General features: G+C 50.4%; 1 protein-coding gene across 1 annotated transcript in view; it reads right to left on the bottom strand.

Annotated features, from left to right (window-relative positions):
• ntn1a (netrin 1a) overlaps positions 1–15,634 on the bottom strand; it is a 55,159-nt gene extending 39,525 nt beyond the window's left edge. The window contains exon 1 of the mRNA XM_067259617.1: positions 14,618–15,634. Coding sequence (XP_067115718.1) covers positions 14,618–15,632 — 1,015 coding nt within the window. The 5' untranslated portion in view covers positions 15,633–15,634. The remainder of the gene's footprint in view (positions 1–14,617) is intronic.
• Positions 15,635–17,619: the final 1,985 nt, after the last annotated feature.

The following is a 17,619-nucleotide window of genomic DNA, read 5'->3' as shown; positions in this document are numbered from 1 at the left end:
AGACCTATCCATCACGCTGGGCGAGCGAGGCGAGCGGGGAGGGTGGGGGGGGGAGAGAGAGAGAGCACCGCCGCCGCCGCTTCTCACACGGCGTCGTTTCTCCGAGAGCCTCGCCGTACGCTCGCCTCACATCCAGCCTGACGTGAGGAGATCGGGGGAGGGAGGGGGAGGGAGGGGGAGGGGGGGACGGGGGGTCGAGACCCAGCGTCTGTCTGTCACATCTGTCTTCTAAAATAATCGTCTCTTGGGGACGCGGCCGGGCCCCAAATTAGAAATTAATTTCCACGGCGGAGACCTGGTGGGGCCGGGGTAAGGTATCGTCTCATAACACAAATATTAGCAATAATGACTCCATTTCCTTATCGGCCGGGTAATTAGGCTCCCCGGTTTGTTTGCTTTGTCATGTTCCAGCGATAGAGCTCTTTGTTATGAGAAGGAGGAAGAGAGGGGGACCCTCGCAGGAGTGTGTGTGTGGTGGTGTGTGCGTGCGTGCGTGCGGGCATTTTCCTCAAAGCACACCTCACACAGCTGCCCTCCTAGTCACCACCAGCTCTGTTCTCCACCCGCCCAACGTTTCCCGGGCCTCCGTGACCAGCAGCAGGCCAGAGGAGAGCAGCAGGCCAGAGGAGAGCAGCAGGCCAGAGGAGGGCAGCAGGCCAGAGGAGGGCAGCAGGCCAGAGGAGGGCAGCAGGCCAGAGGAGGGCAGCAGGCCAGAGGAGAGCAGAAGGCCAGAGGAGGGCAGCAGGCCAGAGGAGAGCAGCAGGCCAGAGGAGGGCAGCAGGCCAGAGGAGAGCAGCAGGCCAGAGGAGGGCAGCAGGCCAGAGGAGGGCAGCAGGCCAGAGGAGAGCAGCAGGCCAGAGGAGGGCAGCAGGCCAGAGGAGAGCAGCAGGCCAGAGGAGAGCAGCAGGCCAGAGGAGAGCAGCAGGCCAGAGGAGAGCAGCAGGCCAGAGGAGGGCAGCAGGCCAGAGGAGAGCAGCAGGCCAGAGGAGAGCAGCAGGCCAGAGGAGAGCAGCAGGCCAGAGGAGGGCAGCAGGCCAGAGGAGGGCAGCAGGCCAGAGGAGAGCAGCAGGCCAGAGGAGAGCAGCAGGCCAGAGGAGAGCAGCAGGCCAGAGGAGGGCAGCAGGCCAGAGGAGGGCAGCAGGCCAGAGGAGGGCAGCAGGCCAGAGGAGAGCAGCAGGCCAGAGGAGGGCAGCAGGCCAGAGGAGAGCAGCAGGCCAGAGGAGAGCAGCAGGCCAGAGGAGGGCAGCAGGCCAGAGGAGAGCAGCAGGCCAGAGGAGGGCAGTAGGCCAGAGGAGAGCAGCAGGCCAGAGGAGAGCAGCAGGCCAGAGGAGAGCAGCAGGCCAGAGGAGAGCAGCAGGCCAGAGGAGGGCAGTAGGCCAGAGGAGAGCAGCAGGCCAGAGGAGGGCAGTAGGCCAGAGGAGGGCAGCAGGCCAGAGGAGGGCAGTAGGCCAGAGGAGAGCAGCAGGCCAGAGGAGGGCAGTAGGCCAGAGGAGGGCAGCAGGCCAGAGGAGAGCAGCAGGCCAGAGGAGGGCAGCAGGCCAGAGGAGGGCAGGCTATTTCCAGCACTCACTGGTGGGTTGGAGTCAAGAGCTCAGAGCCTCCTCTCTTGAGATTTGGACTTCCATAATGGACCGTCAGTTCTAAGTTGGAAGGGGGGGGGGCTATTTCTGGGTCTGTACTGCCCCGTTTCGACACCCCCACCCCCCCTGCTGGAAACCAAGCCTAATTAATTGGCTCCATTGTCCCGGAGGGGACAAAGGTAATGGGGAAGGGGAGTGTCGAGATCAGGAAGAGCTTAGGGCCTCCTTCTATCTGTCCCACTCTGTTACTCTCATTTAGCGCTTTCTTTCTAATGACTAGTAGTGTGCCTGTGTGTGTGTCTTTGTGTGTGTGTGTGTGTGTCTGTGAGTGTGTGTCTTTCTCTCTCTCTGTGGGGGATGAGAGAGAGGTAGAGCTCCACCACCACTACCCCTATCTGTGTTATCACCCAGACCTAATGAGTGACGGATTAACCTGGGATCACCCCCGGCAAATTGAGATGACCTCGCAGACTTTCCCCTGAGTGCTCTTCCAGCAGTCTGCATTCCATTTCACACATCCCAAACACCACCCCCCCCACCCCCACCCCCCGCAAACACATAATCACCGGTTCTCCCCCTGAAACACGCACACACACACACCCACACACACATACACGCACATACATTTATTTCTGGGTAACCATTCTGCCAAGACGGATTTATTTGCCAGAGGCTTTGGATAAATAGACAAAGATCTCCCTTAAAACAAAGATGGAAATTGGAAGTCTGACAATCATGTGTTGAATGTGTATTATCTTAAATCTTATCATAACCTGGCCCTATGACCTCTGCTGCCTGGACACACACACACACAGCCAAGGACTGTGTGACTTGCGATGGTGTCCATGGCGATCTAGTGATACTATCCCAGGGTACACAGCTTCTGACCACCCACATAATGCCCCTCCCCTCCGCACACGCTCACACACGCTCACACACACACACACACACACACTGCTGTTCCTGACATATATGGGAAAGACAAAGACTGTGGACACCACTAGGGTGATAAATCAACTTCACCCACTCATCCTGCGCACCTAACCCCCTCACCCCCCCCCCCACCCCTCCCCACCCCCCCCCACCCCCCCAGGAGGATACTTTATTTTGGGCTGTATGAGTGTTTGACAAACTGTCATTGTTGGGCCCTTGTGTGATCTGACACAGGTGCTCTGCCTGTATGACCCTATGGACCTTGTGTGTGTGTGTGTGCGCGTGTGGCTCATTGACCCCGGCTCTGCTCGCACCCCTACAGCCCTCCCTGCGGATGACAAAATGCAGTGCCCCCAGAGCAGCGGCGGGGGGCGCTCTGTGCTCCTCGACAGGGGGGGCAGAGTGGATGTGGGGGTAACTTCATACACCCATTAATCATCCATAACTGGCTGCTGTAGGACCCCCCCGCCTGGGCCTAATGTGCTCCTTCTCCCTGTAGGTGGTCCTGTCTGAGAGAGAGAGAGAGAGAGAGAGAGAGAGAGAGAGAGAGAGAGAGAGAGAGAGAGAGAGAGACTCCGGCCAGCCTTCTCCAACACCAGGGGCCTCACCTCTGAGCCACAAGGCAGCTTTCTATCTCTCTCACACAGTCTCTTTTTTTTTTTTTTTTTTTAGCTGTCGTTGGCAGTTCCTGACAAAAAAAGACGACAATGTAGCGCTGATCGCTGTTCCAACTCGCCACGTCTGGGGTGGAACTGCTTCCAGACTGGAGCACGCTGGCTTGGAGAGAAGCCTCCGTCCTCTCGCCCCGGTACACTTATTGAACGTTCCGGAGCGGTTCTGATGGTTTGAAAGCCTTTTAAGGCCTTAACATTCTTGTCATGCACAACTTTCACTCCAGCAACACTGCACACCCAAAGGGACATTGAGTAAACTGACCCTCTCTCTCTCTCCCTCTCCCTCTCCCTCGCTCTTTCTCTCTTGTCTGCGGTGTATTTACCTTGGCTTCGAACATTCGCCTTCCTCCTGGTTACCAAGTGGTAACCAAGGGCCACACAGAGGTGCTGAGGTCATCAACACTGATCCTCCACAGCTCCTGTCTACCCTGGCAAGAAGAGCAGGTCACACACGCATATACACACACACACATATACACTCAGACATTCGCATATACACACACACACATACACACACACACACACACACACACGCATATACACACACACACATACACACATGCATATACACACACACACACGCATATACACACACACACATATACACACACACACACACATATACACACACACACATATACACACACACACTCATGCACACACATATACATCTACAAACGTTGACACAAATGAACACACACTCACACGGACACACACCGGTACACACACGCACACAATGTGTTTCGGTCTGTGTTTACTCCTGTGTGGATGGTCCCTGTTAACAATCCTGTGACAATTTAACGAGCGAGATGTCTCTGGCCTGTCTATTAGAGTAATGAATCAGAGACAACTCTGTTACAGGCTGGGCATGGCCACACAGGGTGCATGAAGACACCTGTAGCCTCACATGCTGCTGTACTGTACTGCTCTACAAGACTGCTGGCAGATGTGGGGTGGTCTGGGTCTGGGGTCTGGGTCTGGGGTGTGGGATGGTCTGGGTCCTGGGTCTGGGGTCTGGGGTCTGGGTCCTGGGGTCTGGGTCCTGGGTATGGGGTCTGGGTCCTGGGTCTGGGTCCTGGGGTCTGGGTCCTGGGGTCTGGGTCCTGGGTCTGGGGTCTGGGTCCTGGGTCTGGGGTCTGGGTTTGGGGTCTGGGGTCTGGGGTGTGGGATAGTCTGGGTCCTGGGTCTGGGTCTGGGTTTGGGGTCTGGGTCTGGGTCTGGGTTTGGGGTCTGGGTCTGGGTCTGGGTCCTGGGTCCTGGGTGTGGGTCCTGGGGTCTGGGGTATGGGATAGTCTGGGTCCTGGGTCTGGGGTCTGGGTTTGGGGTCTGGGTCTGGGTCCTGGGGTCTGGGTCCTGGGTCTGGGTCTGGGGTATGGGATAGTCTGGGTCCTGGGTCTGGGGTGTGGGATAGTCTGGGTCCTGGGTCTGGGGTCTGGGTCCTGGGGTCTGGGTCCTGGGTCTGGGGTCTGTGATGAGACCAACATCAGCAGCAGAGGAGCAGCATACCTCCATGAACAGCACATGGAAAGTGTCCGCCTGCTGTTTACCCTGGCTGGTCTCTCTGTCTGCCTGTGTGTTGGGGCTCGGTCTACGCCCTGGAGACATGTGTTAACTGGCGAGAGCTCTTGCCACAGGCAGGACATGGTCTACCTGTTCTCACAATGGGTTTAGTTCAAACCGGCCGACCGACACCACTGACCCCTTGCTGCCCTCGCAGATGAACACAAGGACGTTCGTAAAACTGGAGGAGAAACGGAGATAAAAAAGGGCTTCATGTTTTGACAAGGAAGAACGGTCCATGTGTCTGGTGTGTGTGCGTGTGTTTACGTGTGTGCGTGTGCGTTTGTATGTGTGTGTGTGCTTTAGCAGCACCGATGTCTGCTACAGTAGTTTGCCCCGAACGCTGTTCACATTCCCCCTATGTTCAGTGCAAAACGATCACATCAGTTCCCCCAGCCACAGGCTGACTGATCCAGTAGATGCCTCAGCACCGCGCACACACAGACAGACAGATTATTCACACTGTGGTCAGAGAGGAACCGTTCAGTGTAGCCCAGTCATCTGATTCACAAGCCTGATGAGTGAGGCATTGGTGTCACCGTGTCTGACGTGCGAACGGCCTGATGTCGTCTGGCACGGCTTTCGATTGGACTCCCATCGTCTGTTGTTGCCCGGTCGACCAACGTTTTCCATGACACGCCTCTCTCTCTCTCTCCCTCTCTCTCTCTCCCTCTCCCTCTCTCTCTCTCTCTCCCTCTCTCTCTCTCTCTCTCTTATCAGCCGTGGCCCAGAGCAGAAAAGCCTCCTCGCCGTGTGTCTCTCTCTCTCACTCGTCCGTCCACCAGCTTGGGAACCGCATCCCCGACACCAGACAAGCTTTCCCTGCGGCATCGAACCCCCCCCCCCCCCCCCCCCCCCCTTGTTCGTTCGTTATCAGCCGTGGCCCCGAGCAGAAAAACATCCTCCCCATGTGTCTGTGTTGTAAACATCTGTCTGGCAGAGGAGGCAGACAGGTAATGCAGCCTCGCGAGGGAGAGAGATCAGCGCGAGTGCCTGGCGCTGGATGAACGACAGCGCGCGAGGGCCAAGGCCTCGAGACAGTGAGCGGTGGCGATGAGTGAAGAAGGGGTGTGTGCGCTCCTGTATCAGCGTGCGTGTGTGTGGAGGGGGTGGGGGAGGGGAATTGGCATTTCCACACTTGCGGAAACAAGTGTGTGTGAGTCGCCCAGTCGAACAGTCTTTCTCGCACCGCAGTCGGACCAGCGCCCGGGGGGCTCCGAGACTACCCTCGGCGTTGAGTCACTCGACACCCTCCGGAGTGGCAGGGTGGAAGTAGAGGCCCCTGCTTGTGCTCCGGGCCGGTTAACACTAAGCCCCCCTCCGCCGACCCAATTATCCCCAGCTGTTGTGAGGGAGTGCCAGGCAGCAGTGCCTGGTTCAGATCGGGAAGGAGGGATGTTTTAACACGCCCACATGATCAAAAACGACATGTGTTCCGTCCCCCGCCAACCGGCGGCGGGCCAGCGAGGTGATGACATCCTCACGCTCGACGGACGTCACGATGAACCTGGGGGGGGGGACGTGCGGACGGGGTTTGGCGGCGACGAAGGAGGGAGACGGGAGGAAATTGAGCGCGGAGCGGGGGGGGAAAAGCGCAGAGCGGTAACGCAATATCTCGGCCTCTCCGCGCCTCGTGGCGTCCCACCAAACCGCCTCTCGGAAGGCAAGGACGTTGCGTCTCGGCGAGGGCGGAGGGAGGAGATGTGCAGGCTGGCGCTCTCCCAGGCGCTGTCCCCGGAGCTGCTGGGTCTGGCTTGCATTAGGCGTGCAACCAGGAAAACAAAGCCCGTTGAACATTTGGGCTTTTTCTGCCCCGAGGAGTCCCACGAAGGGTGCTGACTGTAAAGGGCAATTGTAATACATCTCACGTACCCTCCTCCCACACACACACACACACACACACACTGCCTTGAGGACTGAGATGAGCCAGAGGTACAGAAATGTTGTGCAGCAAGTGATATCCTTCCACCAGAGATTGAGATTACATCGTGTAGATTGTCTCCTCGGCGTTTTCATCTTTTGCTAGAGAGAACATCATATGATAATGTCACAGGCACAATGCAGTAACTCACTCTGTGATTTGAACAGGCTGTAAATTGAACGGATGCTGTTGCAAGATATCAGAGGCTGTTACTAGTCCACTGATTCCTTCGCATTCCTCTGATCTCTGTCTCTCTCTCTCCCTTTCTCTCTTTCTCTCTCTCTCCCTCCCTCCCTCTCCCTCTCTCTCTCTCTCTCTCTCTCTCTCTCTCTCTCTCTCTCTCTCTCTCTCTCTCTCTCTCTCTTGATACACACACATCAACTCTCACTAATTACTATTTTGTGCACATCCAGGCACAGCATCACTTTTCTCATCTGATATCAAGTGTTTCAATCGCTCAAAGGCCTGTCAAACTCCATAACTCAGCCGAGATGGAATTCTGTCAAGGAAGAATGCATCTCCGACAGCATCTTGGTTTTATGACACACATCAACAAGATCTCAATTCCCTGTGAAACTGACTTCCCGCCAGAGTTGTCTTTAATGGATTCAAGATCTTCAAATCATTTGAGATAACTGCACTGTATTATCCGACCATTTTAAGGCACACGTCTCTGGTATGTTTTAGTGCTTGTACACATTCTGTAATTCATACAAATTACATATTACACTGGAAGTGAAAGGACACTTCCGGTAACTGCAGCAGAGAACAAACAGAACACTAGTAAAGTCCAGTAAATCATCAGGAAGAGACCCAGCCAAGAGAGGCCTGTTCGCGTAGGTTCACCCAGCATTGAGTTGACATTGCTGGGGAAAGATAACCCCGGGGATCCCTTGTCCTTGGAGGGCCATCCACTGATATAGACACAGGAGTATTTATACATAGTACACAGGCCATGCATTCAAAGCCCTTACAGCCCTGAGCAGCTGTGAATGTGTCCCTGTACTGTAGGTGGAGAACACCTCCCAAAAAAAACGTGTGGTCGCGAGTTAGCGTTGGCATTAGCGTTAGCGTTAGGATTAGCGTTAGCGTTAGCTCTCGATGAATAGAGAGGAGCAGGTGGACGACCAGACACCTAAACACTGACAAGACAGTCGTAGGATACAACGCATTGAACTGACGGCAGTGAACCATGCCAGGTCACGTTGGAACTAATTCGGTGGCGTGCATACCCACACCCACACACATAGACACATGCACATAGCGTACAGTACAAACACCCTCCAGAGTACAATCTCCGGCTACTAATCATGTATCCCCAGCCCACCGGTGCGGCGGCCTGGTCTAGGAGAAGCAGTAACTTCAACATTTCAACACGGTCTCTCTCCAGGCCACCAATCACACGGAGGGGGAGCAGGGGGCGGGGGCGGGGTTAGCCCGGGAGAGCAACCCACTAAACCAGACCCAGATGGCCCAGTGGCCAAGCCCGGCCTGGCCTGCCAGCCTTCAGGTTGAATTTGCTGCGTCCGTGGCTGGAATGTTACCAGGCACCTCATTGGACACAGTGGACCCCCCCCCCCCCTTACTCTTAACACACACAGATAGAAAACACATACGCACTTGAACACACACACATCAGCCTGCCCCTGCAGCAGAGCCCTCCGTGGCCCTAGGCCCAGAGTGGATGCAGGGAGGGAAGTCTGTCCCTAGGGGCTTCTCACTGGGGGGGGGGGGAGTTTTCCAAGTTATCTGCCTTCCCCTCTCCACCCCCCCACCCCCTCCCAGCGGCCTGGCCTCACCCTAATTAAAGCTGCGGTGGTCGCAGTGCAGGGGTGCCGGACAGCTCAGGAGGCAACGCCGTCAGAAGACCTGACCGCACCTTTAAGACGACTTTAAGGTAGCCGATAGATCGGCACGCACAGCTACTCCTGACCCTAACCCCGAGCGCCGGATGGACCACGGGACCACGACACCGGAGCGCTCCCTGGTGCGGGGCTGGATGGCCACGGAGTCTGTGCCGCAGCGGACTCGCCGGGAGAGTTAAATATAGCAGTGTGGAAAAGCGAGGGGTCTGCTAAGAGGGTGAGAAGCTGTCCGGGGGAGCACGTCCCCGGCAGAGACGAGACTCTTGTTTTACTGAGGAGCCACAAAACCACGGCCATAAACACTGATAAGACTTGGTGGAAGGATTTTCTTTCCACGAAAGGCAGGGAGGGAGGTCATTGCCCGCCCGCCCGCTCCCCCCTCACTCCTCCACCCCCCCCCCCCCTCCCCCTCTTGGATCTGCCGGCTAGAGGGGCTGGGGAGGGAGAGGGGGAGGACGGAGGGGAGGGGAGGGGAGGGGAGGGGAGGGGAGAGGAGCGTGGTGCAAAGAGCAAACTACTCTGTCACTCCATTCTCACCTCTGTTTCTGGCTGTCTTTTGTTTGATCGGGGGGGTGGGGTGGAGGGGGTTCAGGGGGGGGGGGGTGGTCATTGCGCCCTCCGCCATCGCCGCCTTTGAAGATGAAGGACGCCGACTTATATAGCGGCACCGTGAGGCGGCTTACACATTAACCAGACCTCCTCACACACACACACACACACACACACACTCGAATGTCTCAGTGTCAGGTAGAAAAGGTGACAGGCAGGCTGAAACCTGAGCAGTCTCTGTGTCGCTGTGGATTATCTCTATTGTAACGAGTTCTAAAACACGATCAATATGTGTGAAAGGAAGGAAAGAGCGAGAACGTGATCTGCAGAGAGCATGCTGGGGAGCTGCACGTGGGTAGATATACGCTGAAGGTAAACGGAGATTTGCCAAGTAGCTTTGTTTTTCTGTTTAGCCAACTGGCTTGTTCTCTAGACGGCAGTGAGTCTGTAAACACCATGACATATTTGACACGCAGATCATAAACTGTTATCTTTATGACCGGGGTTTCGAGCTTCCTTCTTAATCAAAGCAGCCCACAGGACCTTTGATTGTATAAAGTTATTTCAAATGAAACCTTTTTAATGACTCTTTGCTGACAGAGATAGTTGCTGGAAGTCATTCTCCAGCGACAGGGCTTGGGAGAGATATCATCTCGACAACAGATTTTCTTTAAACCTCGACATGCGCGTGTTATTTCCTCCGAGCAAGTGGTTGGAGCGTTTAAACCCAATTATGTGAAGGAGGTGTCAAACTGCACGTCAACTCCTCTATTCGCCACATTCATCCGAAACATCAGTCATCACCCAACAACACCTGGCAGCCTTCTAGAAGGTTCCAAGCGCCGATTTGACATGATGAAGCCAGACAGGCGGCAGGTCTGTTCATATCAGCCAACCGATGTTTGCGGTTGAGTTTGGACGGCTTGTCCGTGTGGGAGAGAACGTGTGTCTCTTCTCCGCGTCTCTCTTTTCCACGAAGACTCTGTGAGAAGGCATGGGGGAGATCTCCCCAGGCTGGAGGTTTGGACCGCACGGAGGGCTCAGTCAGTGCCAAGTCACTGATATGCTATCGCCCTGCCAACAGAGTTCTGGAAGCTGGAAGGAAGGAAAGGGCCCCTCCGCCCCTCCTCTTGGCCACTGTCTCTCCCTCTGCCCCCGATCGGTCGGTGAACGGCGCAGAAAAAGACATCTCTCAAATCCCCGGTGTCATAAAAAAGAATAAGCTTGCCCGTGGAAAGCCATGGAAGTGTCGCTCGACTAATTGGCCCTTTATTTTACGGTTTCCGTCACTCTCCCGCTCTCTGTTTTCTCTCTCTCTGTCTCTCTCTCTCTCTCTCACGCATGCACGCACACACAGACTATATTCTTTCTTAAATGTTCACCGTTGTAACGGAGTTGCCCTCCGTCCTCCCTCCCTTCCCCTGCTCTCACTCCTCTCTCTGCTGCAGTGCCATTCCCTTCATCCCGCATGCCTTCAAGCCGTCTCTCTAATCTCCTTGAATTATTCAAGACACTTTCTTTTTTCCCTTCTATTTTCTCAACACTTTATGCTATGGAACCTGAAGCTAAGGCAATACTTGCTCCGGGAAGAAAAAAGAAAAAATTCTTACAGCCTTTGCGTTTAATTTACGCTGAAAGAATTTCCTCCGCAGGGACCTTCTGCAAGGTTTTCTACCCTAGATTAGCTGAATCAGTGTCACCTTCGCTTGCCGAAGTTTCATTTCAAGACGTTTGTTAAGTGCCCGAGACGGGAAGTTCAATGATTGAATGGGGAGACAGTCGCGAGGTGCCCTCGCTTCCACGCAACACGGCATCCATTCTGACTACAACCAGTCGATCAACCGCAGGCCGTCCATCCATCCGTTCCTGAGGTTAAGATTCAGTCCTGGTTGTGTCAGAATTGATATTGAACATCATTTTACACTCCCAGGCGCTTGCAGTCCTGAACTCATTGCATTAGGCCTTCTCCAGTGGCCTTGTGGGAATCAATATTACAGAAGGGAGCTGGGTGTGCACTCAGGAGTGCATGAAGGGCCTTCAAGGCCTGGACAAGCTAATCAGCAGAGTGCACTAGGAGAGGGGAGTGTGCAACCTAGGCTGTTTTGTTTTCTGCCACATCAAACGCATGCTAATCACCAGTCTATAAGCCACATCATGCCTGACTACGCACCATGGAATGCTATTTATACGGTTGCGTACCAGAGCTTGAACGCTAGCATATAGAATATGCATGAGATGAGCGGTATCTATTGTGTAACCGCAGGATGAGGAATACGCACGTTAAGGACGACTAGAACTGAAGCTGTCGAGATGGTCCGGGATTCTCAAGCACCTCACACACCAGCTATGACTATTTCACACGCACACACACACACACTAACTAGCACACACACACACGCACACACACTAACTAGCATCCAATTCCCCAAGCTGCTAACCTAACCATCAGTCCACCCACAGCCCATGACCCAGCCTTCGCATGGAGGTGTCACGCAAGTCTTTCTTCTCCTGTTTGAGAGGCGCTGTTTGCTTTAGCGAGGAGCGACCCTCGCGCCCCGCTTTTCATTTCCACGCCTGGTCTTGACGGCGCAGGCGGCCCACTGAAAAACAGCCCCCAGGAATGTGTTGCTAAAGGGCTCGGCTCGCTGACAGCATGATGGATGCGGTGACTGACGGTGCTTTGTGGCCCCTCCGCGCGAAACACGCACACACACGACGCACACACACACACACACACACACACATGCTGGTCCGGTAAAAATAAAGTGTCAAGGATACAGGGGGAACAATTCATTCCTACTCCGAGGCCAGTTGTGTCTAAACAGGCCTGTTTGCTTTTCCAGCATTCATATGTCACTGTGGATGGGAGGCCGGCAACCCGCAGAGCGGAGCTGCCGTCCTTGCAGAGCCGCCAGCCGTCAGCCATCTTGTTCACCTGTCATCTTTCTGAGGACACCCAGCCAAACTAGTATAAACAGAGTTTGGATGGCACAGGGGGAAATGAGATTGCAATTGAGAGAGAAATGTGTTAGCATCCTACCAAAAGGTTGGAAATCATCGTTTCAGATGCAACTAGGTGATCTTTTCCGAATTGTTTCCTGGTTACTGTACAGTAAAGCTGTAACCACAGCGACCTGACGTGACAGTAGATCCAGCGATAACCGCACCCGCCACTGCAAAACTGTCAGAGATGTGGAAACTGATCAAACCTGAAAACAGACACCTTTTAAACACCTGCTTTGTGTGAAAACTGTTGATTTATACCACAAATGACTGTCAAATGATGCCAGTCACTTAGCCCAAAACACTAAGACCGGAAAGACCGATATTTGAATTTGCTTGTGTTACAGGAGGTCTCAATGACTAGGATTCCTGGTTGAAACGCGAACAGCAAGGAGTTTAGGTTAAACCACAAAACCTCATATATTAATATAGAATGCATCAACCAGTTACCATATGCTATTCAAAAAACTACCACTTTATTTGACACTGGGCCTGACATGCAAAACAGACAAATTCCTACTTTAAGTTACGAACAAAATGAGGCTGTATGTGAAGCCCTGCAGAGCACTCAACATGCAGTGTACCGTTGTTCAAAATGGTAGGCTATATAAATACCCATAATTGTACCCTTGAAACCACTTAGACAGCCAATGAGGCTTGTAACCCCGTATGGGTTAGGAAAGTAAGAGATGTTGTTGAACATGAAACCCAGTCCTTAATGACAGCCACGCAATAATATAATCATAGATGCAGCCTAGTAATACTACAGTTCTCTGACAATAATCATCTGAATTTTGCAAAGATTTTTTTTTTTAATCTATAACAGCAGCTCTCTCTCATTGTAGACCAGAAGCATTGCACCTGTCTGCCTAAACAACTTGCATCTTATCTCTAAAACGCCTGCCACTAGCTCGACTTGCCCGCTGTAAAACTGCAACAACGAGCCTGCCCTATCTTTGATCCTATCGCTTACTTGCACCTGATTTAGCCTCGCTGTCGGAAACGGCCCTTAATGAAACCCCATACACGTCCCAGAGCCAGCATATGTCCGACGTAATAACTTTTTGGATTGTCGGTATCTGCCTTCTTAGAGGCAAACAGATATGTGTAGTTGAGGTGTAGCTATATGAAAAAAATATCTGGCGCAAAAGGCCTCTCTGTACCTCATAGCCAGGTCACATAATTCTCAAATTAACAATAATAAAATATTTTTCAAATAATAATGTCGCTTTCGGTTAATAATACAATACAAAATATAAAAGCTGTGAAATATTAATTATTAATATCCTTGTTTATTATGATATTCAAAAATGGTCTAAACGCCTTTTCGTTTCTCAATCATTGCCCACGCCTTGACCCTATGATAACATATTTTTGTATATTTGTTTTGGGATAAATCCATAGGTTATCTGTGCAATAACTGACTTCGTTTGATATAGAAAAATTAATTAGCATGTGGGAGAAAAACGTCTGTGTTCAATTAAGACCATGGTGGTCTAGTTTAAATGCTTTTCAAATAAATTAAAATGCACGATTTTATAGCCGTGGTAAATCTGGGACTGTACATGAGTTTGCCCATGAGAAACATTTTCACGGAGTGAATGATTAGACATTGCAATGTGGCGGTCTTTTTGAAGTGGGTGGTTCTTCATAAAGTTATTTTTGAGCTAGCATACGCCGGGTTAATGGGCTCATGGTTTTCGATATTATGTTGCATGTGTCTTAAACACAGTTTCATGATTTAGTTACAGGAGTGGGAGGATATTTTCTATTGGCTCCTGCAGTGGTTTTAGTTAACGTTCTTTGAAAGGCTTCTTGCTGCAATGAGAATTATGTCTTAGTCTGCGGTATGAGCTAGAAATAATTCAGCCGCAGCAATTTTTTTATAATAATACGAATAATAATAATACATAGTTCCTAATACCAATACTGTCTGTAATAACAGTAAAAGCAATTATAATGATACGATAATAATATTAATCATTGATGTAGTCTAGACTAATTCGTCTTATAGTCACAATTTTAAAGCACAAATTTGTATGGCTGTCCTGACTATAGGCTTATCATTATTTTCAATTTTACAATATTAAAACATTTGCACCAACATTAAAGTCTAAACGAAATGTAGCCTATGGACTACAAAACTGTGCGTTGTATTCAGGGCCGTTTTAAGGTAGCATTTTATTTTTATTTTCAACCAGAAATTGGGCTTAATCTTTCTCACGAAATCTGTCTAATGTGAATATAACTGAACATAAAAAATGTGTGACACTTGGCCTATAAAAAAGCCATGACATACAGGCTATCGTAGCCTATACTTTCCATAATGTCATTTTAAATACAAGTTCATTGTTTATAGCCTAATATCTTCCATTTTAATTTCGAAAGATTACCAACAACTTTCCAATGGAATGTAGCCTACCTGTACAGAACCGAAAGCCACTGGGCGGTAAGAAAACTTCAGATCAGACAGTCCTGTTTTGCTTAAGCATGAAAAACCAAATCAATGTAACTTGAGGAACGTGGACTTACCAACGCATTCGTTCGCTTCCCTGGCTGTTGCGCGTTGCCACGGTCGATCATAGTGGAAGGGTTTGCACCTGTCACACTCTGGTCCCGCAGTGTTATGTTTGCACTCACAAACAAGGTTTCCGTCCCTGTCTTTTACGCACCGCGAAGCGTGCCCATTGCATTTGCATCGACCGCCGACCTGCAGGTCTGACACTGCATAGAAATAAGAGTCCCGGGCCAGTTCCGAGTCATCTTCGTTCTCATCGCCGAAAGTGTGCAACCGGCTGAAAGTCACTTTGATGTCAGTTGCCGTGACCCAGTCCTGAAGCACCGGCGAGTTGTCGAAGTCATGCGCCGAGGGTCTGCCATCCAATGTACTGAACGCGATGAGCCCGCCTGACAGAGGGTGCATGTCGGTGTGAGAGTCAGTACATATGGCCTCTTGTTCGTTCTGCTTTGTGATTGTAGCTTTGCTTGGTTTGTTGTACATCTTTCTGCACTGGGTCGAGTAAAACTGGAAAGGGACCCACGACTTGCCGTAGTCCATAGATTTAAAGATGACCATTGACTCGGGCCGTGGTGAGCAGAACTGCAGGCTTACGTAAGTGACTTCAAACTTTTTGCCAAGTGACAGAGTTAAAGTAACATTCTGGGGGTATTGGATGTAATTATCTGACTGCCAGCATGTAAGGTTATGGGGGTTGTTAAGGTCCGTCAAATATGCCGGTGGGTGATACTTTTTGGGGTCCGAGGCGTCGCAGGTGTGGCAGTTCCTATTTCTCTCGTCCCCTTTCTCCGTTACCACACAGTACCTGCTGGCAGTTTTGCCACAGGTGCTGGACACCCGCACCTCCTTCCCGAAAGCAGAGTTTACAAAATCGGGGATGCATCTTCGTGGGTTACCGTTCTCTTCGTAGCAAGGATCAGGGGGAGACGTCTGCGCAGCGAACATGCTCATCCCGTAACCACCGTACACCCCCTCAAACATGAGGCAGACGGTCACAGCAGTGACCACAATATCCAAAACCCTTAACATTGTATTCCTTGTTCCTCAGTGTCTGTATACAGAAACCCGCAGAAGTGCTCTGAAAACCAAAAAGAAAATAAACTTTTGTCATTATGTTGCCTGTTGTTGCCTAGAGGATGTGCGCAATCTGCTATTTCCCATCGTCAATGAATTGACAGTTAAATACCCTAACACACGCTTAAATAAACAATAATGCAATTTAAATCAAAGTTAGATCATGAGCCACACCAATATAGTCTATAACAGTGTTATTGTCATGAGTACACCAACACATTATTTCCACCAAGACCAAATTATCATGCAGTGAAATAAATCGTACAAGGTGTACGAGCTCTCGATATAGAACACTATACCTCAGAATAACAACTCAGCTATTCAAGAAAAGTCATTAAAATATCAGCGGACTCGCTTTTTCTCTGCCGAGTGCCTATCACAAGTCCTCTTGTTGTCTTGTTTGTTTCTAGAATCTCCGGTGCAAAATAGGCTACTGACGGCTCGATATAAGAGCCGTTAGTCTCTTTCTGGCTGTTTCACTTTCTGCGTCTTTCTCATTCACTAACTCACTCTCTTACTCTCTGGCTCTATCCCTCCCCGTGTTTGCTACGCACTCACACTGTCTATATAGAAAGTGAAGGACGAGTAACGCGTCTGCACAGCTTGAGGTCATCTCATCTTGAGGAATGACACCGGGCGCGTAAAAGGAGCGAACAACGACATCCACTGGTAGCTTATCAATAAACAGATAGCGTCAATACCTCAAAGCCTCTGTCAAAAAGATACAATAAAGCTTATCTTATCTGATGCAGCATCTACGGATTGCATAAATCGAAGCTTTCTTGTGGTATCATGAGCAGAAGCTTAAAGGCACAGAAAGCAACGTGTCATGGAAAAGATTACGCTTTTTTGGTTCATTGTTACCATAGATACGTTTGCGATAGCCTATAGTTTTTTCTCTATATTTAGTTAACTTTGTTTATTGGATTTATTTTTCTTTTACACATTTTTTAGGGGAAACATTTGGTCATTATTGAGCATATGGCCTAACTTCTAAATCTAATGATATAATTCGGTTATTGTTATTATACGAATTTGACAGGTGGGCATGTGCTATGTCCTTTTACTTTTTAAGATCTGAAGGTGGTTCATTATTATTAGTTTATGTTTTCAACCTTTCACTTGAACCAGAACATTTACATATTGGTTGAACTTGGTTTCTTTAACTGTTTTTATACACATTGTATAGGTTAGTAAAGTGCAAATCTGCTTCAGTGTTGCATGCAGGCCCATGGTATTATTTATAGATATTTATTATTACAATTTGTTAAACTGGGTTGACTGCAATACCACATGTAGTGGGCTGCACTGTTAATTTATTGCATATACACCATATATTAACTAAAATGAAAATGCTATTTGAAGTAGGCCTACGCAAGGCTACATCAGTGACAACTTTTGTCCCAACCATCCCTGAAAGACTAGGCTTTAGTCACTTGCCAAATCTCAGGATTCTGAAGATACCTTTCTCAGCTATATTGTCACAGGATATACTAGGCGTAGTTATTTTACCTATGAATTGTAGTTACAGTTTGAGCTCCTTGAAAATAGATTTCGATGTTGAAATGCTGAGGGTAGCCTAGCTCGCCTATGCTCCGGCAGAGCTAAATGGAATTGTAACCTAGTATCTTCCAGAGTTTTGATTAAGGACATCATTCACGCTCACAAGTATGCGCCTCCAGACCACCGTCAATTCTATTTATAATTCATTCAGTTTTCAAAGAACTGTTAATAAATTGTGATGTGTAAAATTGTTTATCTCTTCCCCGAGATATGTATAGAGATGCTCTGCACGGCACACCTGTTGGTGTCAATACCATGAGTCAGAGCGTCATCTAGTGGCGATGGATACAAATACCAGCTTTTCATGTGCTATATTGCATGTCATCATATCGGCCAAAACATGCGTCGGATGGATAGTTATTTGCGGAATACTTTCGTG

This window comes from Osmerus mordax, chromosome 21 (assembly GCF_038355195.1).
Source record: "Osmerus mordax isolate fOsmMor3 chromosome 21, fOsmMor3.pri, whole genome shotgun sequence".
NCBI lineage: Eukaryota > Metazoa > Chordata > Actinopteri > Osmeriformes > Osmeridae > Osmerus > Osmerus mordax.
The sequence above is the reverse complement of the archived record's forward strand: the minus strand, read 5'-3'. Positions and strand labels throughout refer to the sequence as shown.